The sequence below is a fragment of the Physeter macrocephalus genome, chromosome 21 (assembly GCF_002837175.3).
Source record: "Physeter macrocephalus isolate SW-GA chromosome 21, ASM283717v5, whole genome shotgun sequence".
Lineage (NCBI taxonomy): Eukaryota > Metazoa > Chordata > Mammalia > Artiodactyla > Physeteridae > Physeter > Physeter macrocephalus.
Genome location: NC_041234.1, coordinates 82,118,135 through 82,127,470, shown reverse-complemented (window position 1 = coordinate 82,127,470; position 9,336 = coordinate 82,118,135). Strand labels below are relative to the sequence as shown.

Genomic DNA, 9,336 nt, shown 5'->3' with positions numbered 1-9,336 from the left:
CCCATTGCGGAGGACAGGCTCCGGACGCGCAGGCTCAGCGGCCATGGCTCACGGGCCCAGCCGCTCCGCGGCACGTGGGATCCTCCCAGACCGGGGCGCGAACCCGGTTCCCCTGCATCGGCAGGCGGACGCGCAACCGCTGCGCCACCAGGGAAGCCCTAAAGTGGTAGTCTTGAGTAGGCCAGAGATACAGATGAGAGATGCTGCCACTGAGAGTAATTTGCTAATTTCAATGAGAATAATGGGATCTTAGAATAGCAAAGAACAAGCGGCAGCACTTAATGACCAGAGATGGGGTGAGCATGGTAAACATGACAGAAGCATGGTCAGAGAAGTAATCTGAATGTTTCTGACCTGCAGAGAAATTTGGTAATGGCTAATTGTTCTTCAGATCCTTTAGATGGAAATAGATGAGCAATCTACTAATTCCTACTTGATATGCATAGCCGAAACAGTTCTCTCTGGTGAATAAAGATCTAATTTGAGTTCTTATGATGGAGATTCATGGCCTCTTGAACCCGAATCCTGCCTCTGTACCCTGACACTGAATTAAATCTCGGACAGAGTTTTGCGTGAAGCAGAAAAGAATAGCTTTATTGCTTTGCCAGGCAAAGGGGGCTGCAGCGGGCTAATGCCCTCAAACTGTGTGTCCCCAACCTGGAGGGGGTACTGAGAAGTTTTATAGTAATGGTTCAAAGAGGGCGTGATCAGCTCGTGGACATGCTTCTGATTGGTTGGTGGTGAAGTAAGTGGTCATCAGCATCATCAACCTTCTGGTTCCAGCTGGTCTGGGGTCTACGTGTGTGTGGGCAGCATACAGTTAACTTCTCCCACCTAGAGGCGGTTTCAGTATCTGCAAAACAGGTCAAAGATATTGTAATATATGTCCCTCGAGGAGGAACCAGAACCCTGCCCCAAGGCTGCACTATTGTTTCTCTTGACTATTCCTTCCTTGTCTCCGCATCCCCTCCCTTCCCTGATTAGCAACTGTTTGAACCTGCTCCCTGGAACCCAGGGAAAGTCACGGAGGCCGAATGAAGCCTATTTCCTGTAATCAAGAAATGGGGGACACAGGAAGGCTTTTGTGTGCCCAGGAGCCCACAGGGTTCTGCTTGATATGAGTCTCACCTATTCGCAGATATGAGTCAGTTCACACACCCAGAGGCCCTGGAAGGGAAAGCCAGGTACCCTTGAGGAAGGACTCAGCAATACCATAAGTTGTGTTGTAGATTTTCTTCCTAGCTTTCCTTTTTCTTTCTAGCCAGAGGGGCCTGTTGTCATTTACCAGGGTAGCCATGCACTGGGCAACTGGAAACACTCATACTTCTCAGTCTTTTGGACACTGACTATGAGTTCACATTCATCCGGGACCAGTGTTTGGGGCAGGGGGAGAGTTTAGAACACAACGGTCATCCATTGGTTGGAGTCAGGGCTCATGGAGTTAAGAAATATAATTTTATCCTGAATCCATCTACAATGGGTCCAGTGGATCCGCAAGTACATCATATGGTTCTTAGTTTATGAATGAATATTTGACATAGCAATACTCGGCCACTGGCAGACCTACCACTTTTGCTCCCTGACCGGTGTAATAAGGGCTATTTATGGTAGGAAGGGCCAGGTAGAATTCACTGTATCTGTCAATACTGTATCCCTGGGGAAATCACACAGATGAGTGCCCACCAAAGATGTGAAGGATGTGTGTGTGTATGTGAGGTGGGAGGTGATTTCTAGTACATCCTCATTTAACTTTCCTGTTTGGCCTGTGCAAAAGGTATGCAGGTCTTGGAGAATGATAGTTGATAATCAAAATTTAATAATTAATGCCAAACACGACTTTTTAAAAAGCTAGATAAATCATAAGAAACTGCAGAACATTGGCAACACCAAGATCTTAAAAGCAGCCATAAGAAAAGACATTACCCTCAAAGGAAGACAAACAGAATTAGAGGCTAGGAAATCTACTACTTGGTGCTTCTGGGATGGCGGGAAAGGTATAGTTCTGATGACAGAAATGGAAGCTGCAGTATAATGTGAGATTAAGGATAAAATGTCCTTCTGCCGGTGATTGGAAGCCCAGGAATGTAGCTACCAGGATAATTTGCTTACCTGACCTCGAGGGATTCAGTGCTACAGGGCTCCCGGTGTCACATGTATTAATCTTACTTTAGATAGCCAATGAAATAGATTCTGGCTGGCAAAAGCAGAAAAAGACTTTACTGAACTGTTGGGGCTCACAGATGCACTAAGAAGATCCTCCCCCCACAAAAAAAGAGGGGATAAAGTCTGGGCATCCACAAGCACTTTAAGTCCTACTTCAGAACCAGTGTTGATGTGGAGATGCCACCACTGCCACCACAATGTATTCTCCACTTTCCCTCCTACTTTGCTATAGATTGAGAAATTCAGGCAGAAGCATCTGATTAACCAGTCCTTGGTCACATGGCTACAAGGGGCAGGGATTCTGGGAAAGCAAACATCTGGTCTTTTATATGTTGGGCAGAAAACTGAGGAGTGGCTGTTAGGGGTGGGGAGAGAGTGGTGACTATGAAGGGATGGACCGCATGAGGGAGTTTTATGGGGTCAGGGAATTCTAATCGTGCTGTGTATTCTAATTGTGGTGATGGTCACAGGAATACATACCTGCCTTAAACATTCATAGAATTGTACACCAAAAAGTAGTTAATTTATTGTATAATTTAAATAAATAAATAAATAAAACACAACTATGGTCTGATGACCAGTTGCAGAAATGAGGACTGCAGTAGCTACCCATAGTTTCTGCCTTTCTTTTAGGTACATAATTATATAATCAATTTATTTCCCTACTTCTCCTCTACTATTTTATATAAGGTGAGTTGATAGTAGTTAACTTTTTGTAGTCCACACGTTACAGGATATCAAGATGGGACTGAGATTGAATTAGGAGGAGTGGATATTACCCATCGATGGATCCAAGTGACCAACAGAAACTTGGATTTTCCCTTAGGAGAGAAGATTCGTGCATTTTTTGTTGGTATGAGGGAGATTTATGTTATGACAGGCAGCAGCATACTACTGATACTATTAGCTCTTATGTAGAAGTATGGGAAGAAGGGTGTACTGCATGGGCAAAGAGGTGAATAACATAGATGCTTGTGGTGGACAGACTCTACAATGCACCCACTGCCTCCTGATGCTCATGTCTGTGTAATCCTCCCCCCCTGAAAGTGCACGGGACCTGTGACTTGCCTTTAACCAACAGAATATGGAAAAGGGGATATGTCACTACTGTGAGATTATATTATTATTTTTTAAACGTCTTTATTGGAGTATAATTGCTTTACAATGGTGTGTTAGTTTCTGCTTTATAACAAAGTGAATCAGCTATACATATACCTACATCCCCATATCTCCTCCCTCTTGTGTCTCCCTCCCACCCTCCCTATCCCCCCTGCCAGGTGGTCACAAAGCACGGAGCTGACCTCCCTGTGCTATGTGGCTGCTTCCCACTAGCTATCTATTTTACATTTGGTAGTGTCTATATGTCCATGCCACTCTCTCGCTTCATCCCAGCTTACCCTTCCCCCTCCCCGTGTCCTCAAGTCCATACTCTACATCGGCGTCATTATTCCTGCCCTGCCCCTAGGTTCTTATTATATAAGACACTACCTTGCTAGCAGACTTGCTTTAGAAACTCTCCTTGCTAGACTGATGAAGTAAGTGGCCATTTGAGGGAAGCCCACACGGCAAGGTTGGGCAGCCTGAAGAAGTTGAGGGCAGTTGCTGGGAGCTGAGTAAAGCCTCTAGGAGTTGAGGGTGGCCTCCAGGAGACCACCTACAAGAAGCTGGGGCCTCCAGACCTATAACCATATGGAAATGATTTCTGTCAATAGCCTGAGTGAGCTTGGAAGTGGATTCTTTCCCAGTTAAGCCTCTACATGAGAACCAGCTTGGCTGACACCTTGTTTTTGCAGCCTTATGCGATCCTAAGCAGAGGACCCAGCTAAGCTGAGCCCAGAGGCCTGACGCATTGAAATGGTGAGATAATGTGTTGTGATAATTTGTTACACAGCAAGAGAAAGCAAATATAGTGCTCAATGTCCATTCCAGCCTCTTAGTGTGCCTTCCTGTACTGCAGGGGCTAAAAAGCTAAGAGTACATTTCCCAGATTCCCTTGCAACTAAGATTCTGGAGATATTACAGGCCAATGAGATGCACACTCGTGAGACTTAAATGGCAGAAGGAAGGTGGAGGCTATATTTCTGCCATTTCTGCTGGTAAACATGGTTGTTCAGATGTTTGATTGTTCTATTGCAATTTAGTCACTAGCTTGCGGATGCTGAGAGGCAGGATGCTTGGCATCCATTTTGCTGGTATAAATCATAGCAGGTGGAGCGTGGTTCTGGAAGTAGCAGCTGTAGTGCTGGCTTTTCATCATGGAGTAGAAAGTAGCAGTTTCCTAACAGCAGAAGAATTAGCAACTCCCTTGGTGGCCTGGTTCTGTGGTATAGCTTTGGAAATTGTTCTTGAAAGCTCAATTTAGAGTCAGTCCTCTTGATAATTCTGTAAGCCACTTAATATTTGGTAATAAATCTTTTCCTGCCTAAACTAATGAGAATGAATTCTGTTCTCTGCAACTGAACCTTAACTAATATAGGAGGGAAGTCCTCAAGTGATAACTGAGTTAAGTATCCATAAAAGTACATCATAATAAATAATAGTAAGATCTTTAAGTAAGCCATTCTTCATATTTATTTAACAGATTTATAACATTTATTTTTATAAAGACCAGTAAAGCCACCTTATAACAATTTAATGCATAAGGTATAATGCACTGGTTCAGTGTGACACAACTACATAAGATTTTAAACATTAAGAACAACCCATTTGCTTAACAAGGTAGCAACTACAAAACTGTGTGTTCAGCTTATGTCTCCTGCAGACTCAGAAAATAAATGTTCATCTTTTTAACTTGCATTTATAATCTTTCTGCAATTCAGAAATCTTTAGGTATTCAATTTTAATTAATCTAGGCTAAAATACAATACTAAGTAATCTTCAATATTCTGATTTTAAAATCACCAAATATTAATAACGTATGTTCTTAAGAAAGTATCTTTTTTGTAAATACAATTGACAAAATGTTCAACAAAGTATGTGCAACAGTGCCTTTGTATGTAAGCATAGAGCCTTGTGTCTTTATAGAGCTATTGTAGTGTAATTTAACAATCATTGCTTAATAGCAGATGTGTGATAGTTCACATATAAACTATTAACTAAATTCTAAAATGTGGACATGTTTCAGGCAAATAATTTCTGAGAAAAGGCACAGATGTTTATTTACCAACTATCTCTTTAAGGGGTAATTTCCTTGAGAAGACAAAGCTGACAAAATAATTTTCAAGACACTGCTAGTAAGTGTTTGGCCAAGCCCAATTTACAAAATTTTCAAAGGGTCAACTTGAAAATTCTTGAATATCTCTGAAAATAACATATCCTGTGGTGATGAAGCCCTCTGTGTTAGGCTTTGTTCACAGTGGATTCTTGCCAAAGGCTGACTATACCAATTCTTTTCCAGAAAGGGAGACTTCTTGGGTCGTCCTAAAGGATATCTGCCCTTTCATTGTTTCAAATCTGAAAAGTCAAAAGGCTTAAAACCAAAGTCTTTTGTGAAGAAAGAAGCTCCAATGGATGACTTCTCCCCACAATTTCCTAAATCAACTGATTAATAAATTGTTCTTATCAGAAACAGCACAGAAGATTGGATAGGTGTGTGTTTTCTCTTTAAAGTGCTAACAAAGCCCATTATCTCTAAATGAACTTTCATTGTAATGACTGAAATATAAGCAGCATAAAGTATATAGAAATTACACATTTAAATCAAACAGATTACTACTTTTTAGATAGATGCCAAAATTCTATACATTATCTTAACAATCATTACACACAAGTACAGGCATACCTTGGATGTTGCAGGTTTGGTTCCAGATCACTGCGATGAAAGCAAATATTGCAATAAAGCAAGTCACATGAATTTTTTGTTTTCCCAGGGCGTACAAAAGTAACATTTACACTATAGTGCAGTCTATTAAGTGTGCAATAGCATTATGTCTAAAATAACGATGTACATACTTTACTTAAACATTTTATTGCTAAAAAATGCTAACCATCACCTAGGCCTTCAGTGAGTCGTATTAGTAACATCAAAGATCCCTGATCATTTAAGTCTTTTGTCGTTTACAGACAGTAAATGGGTGCACTCTGATGCTTTTGCAAAAATGTTCCTATAAAAGGGTTTCATCTTCAAGGAATTCATGGACTCTGACAAGTCCAGGTTTCTGGTAACTGACTATACTGCTGAACTGAATAAATAACCATTTTCAGAACTCTAATGGAAAACTGATGAATTCATAAAAGTGCTAACAAAAGGTCAAGATGAAAAAAAATTAATTACATGGGACTGAGTGGACTGATGGGGATGATTATACTTTTTGTGACTTTCTGTTTGAATAAAAAAAAAATCCCACAAGGAAAAAAAAAGATCACTGATCACAGATCACCATGACAAACATAATAATAATGAAAAAGTTCCAAATATTGTGAGAATTACCAAAATGTGACACAGAGACGCAAAGTGAGCAAATGTTGTTGGAAAAATGGCACTGATATACTTGCTCAACGCAGGGTTGCCACAAGCCTTCATTTTCAATAAAACTGTAGTATCTGTGGGAATTCCCTGGCAGCCCAGGGGTTAGGACTCCGTGCTTTCACTGCCGAGGGCCTGGGTTCAATCCCTGCAGGCAACTAAAATCTTGCAAGCTGCAGCAGCCAAAAAAACCCAAAACCCCAAAACCAAAAAAAATGTAGTATCTATGAAGTGCAAAAAAGTGAAGCACAATAAAATGAGGTATGACTATATAGTTTATGAACTTGCCAGACTAATACAATAATTCAGTCTATCTAATGTAACTTAAAATATGACTGGTGAAAATCCAAAATCTAAAACTAGAACCAAAGCAGTCTCAAGCTACTCTGAGACAAATGCCACAAAGAGCAGTGCTCGGAATTTCAAGTAATTTCTCAGTCTAATGAGAGACCTGTACACAGTTAATTGTACTGTTTATTAACCCTTCTGAATTGGCTGGCTTTAACCAGCTCAAATCCAAATCCAAAATCGTTTTTCCTTGTATCGGCCCAGAGTTTTGAGTTGTTTATTTTTATCAGTAACAGAGCTACAAGTGTGTCAGCAGCTTCTGAACTGCTCAGGTGGGGAGAAGATAGAATTCATAAAAAACCATTTATTGGGCTTCCCTGGTGGCACAGTGGTTGAGAGTCCACCTGCCCATGCAGGGGACACAGGTTCGTTGCCCGGTCCGGGAAGATCCCACATGCTGCGGAGCGGCTGGGCCCGCGAGCCATGGCCACTGAGCCAGCGCGTCCGGAGCCTGTGCTCCGCAACGGGAGAGGCCACAACAGTGAGAGGCCCGCGTACCGCAAACCCCCCCCGCAGAAAAAACATTTATTATTAGAAGACTGAATGAGATTAACTTTAAAAAGTTAATATTATTTCAGTTAGATAACGTGAAAATGAGGTTCCCATATGGTAATCCTCTAGATAACTAAGGCTACAGATCTAAGAGCCTGCTTTTCTAAAGCATTCTAATAGGACTGAGGCAATTTGGAAAGTAGGATTTATCTATATGACGTGTCAGCATCACTAATGCTCAAACATAACACCACATTTTCAAAAATCATCAGTAATTCATATGTAAATAGCAGCACAAACTAGTAATTTCCTTGCTAAAAGTGATATGGTGGTGCCCTCTGGTGGTAACATTTAGCATTTAGCATACTCCCCCTGATATTGCATACCTTGTGAAATATAAAAAGTATATTTGTATTAGAGAATATCAAAATTAGATAACACCACAAAGGAATGAATCATTGTGCTTCCAAATATCTTCTTTTTAACCTTCAAATACATTGGTAACAAGATAAATCCCTGATCCCTACTCCTAGGAATCAAGCTGACGCCTATGAGAATCTTGGTAAATGTCTATAACAAGCAATTCCTGTTAAAAGATTTACTTCCTGGTTCTAGAACTTAACTGAGAAGTTTTTGCATTTTCTAGTTTGGCTTTTAGATCTATGGGTTTCTCAAAAAACTTCACCAATGCTGGTTCATTCAACAAAGAGGCGAGAATCTGTTCAAATGCAAATGACCACTGAGGTTCTTCCCTGAGAGAGGAGGGATCTTTCTCTAAGTGGCTCTCTGTTTGTCCCTCACTGGGTCCTCCAGAAGCACAGACTGCACCAGACAATCCTTTGGTTGATGACACAGGGTTATGGAGTTTCCTTCCAACTTCTTCCATCCTGAGCAAAAGGCTGGTTACAACAGCAATGGCTTGATATAATGACTCTTCTTCAGGGTCCCCGTGAAATAAGTTATATAGTGTCTTTGAAAACTGAATAAATTGTGACTAGAAGACACAAGTTAGAAATATCACATTTGATATTAGACTTAGCAAATACCAAGAGAACTTAGAAGTGAATAGTCTTCTATTTAGAATTTGTACCATATAACCTTCACCACAGAAGTTATAAGAACTGATGATTAATCCACAAATAAATCTTGATTCTAGAAAGATGGGTATGAACCATGAAAGAAAATTCCACTTAAGTCTTCTCATCTGTTGCCTAATAACAGTAAATTATATACATATATTATATATACAATAATTCTTGGACAGTACCTGCCAGCATTCCATCAATGTTAGGTGGTACTTTTAATTAGGCAAAGTCCCATATTTCCTTACATGTAAATCATTCATTCATTAACCAATCTTAATGAACAGATTAAGAATGAGTTCCCCTTGATCTCCCCGAAGGGCTAGAGTAGGCAGCTCAACTAGGATGACTTAAATATAAGGAAGAATGTTTTGGGACCTACCTAGTAGTACAAGGTAGCTCTAAGGAGACCATTTGGACATGTTTCTCTTTAAAGGCTAAGGTGGGGCCCAAGTAAAGAAATAAACTGGATTGTCTGCTAATTGCCTCTAGATAATCCATAGACATTCCTAGAAGATGTTGGTCAATTAAAAAAGAAACTATTCCAACACAAAAGTCCTATAAGTCAATCATGCTACCAGAAAAGTTTATATGTAAATAAAAAGCAAATAAAAAAGATAAACTTCATAAAAATGTATTATACCATACTTTAAGTTTTATTTCTCTTTCTTTATTTCTCTTTCTTCTTTATTTCTTTTTCTTGTTTATTTATTAAAAATTTAGAGGGCTTCCCTGGTGGCGCAGTGGTTGAGAGTCCACCTGCCGATGCAGGGAACACGGGTTTGT

General features: G+C 40.4%; 1 protein-coding gene across 2 annotated transcripts in view; it reads right to left on the bottom strand.

The window, feature by feature from the left end:
* Positions 1–666: 666 nt before the first annotated feature.
* Positions 667–9,336, bottom strand: part of TBC1D8B (TBC1 domain family member 8B) — a 90,080-nt gene continuing 81,410 nt past the window's right edge. The window contains exon 21 of one of the 2 annotated variants that reach the window (XM_055081576.1): positions 667–853. In XM_055081576.1, coding sequence (XP_054937551.1) covers positions 821–853 — 33 coding nt within the window. In that variant the 3' untranslated portion in view covers positions 667–820. Of the gene's footprint in view, positions 854–7,084; positions 8,463–9,336 lie in introns of those variants that run through there. The other variant, XM_024128102.3, reaches the window with a different exon arrangement.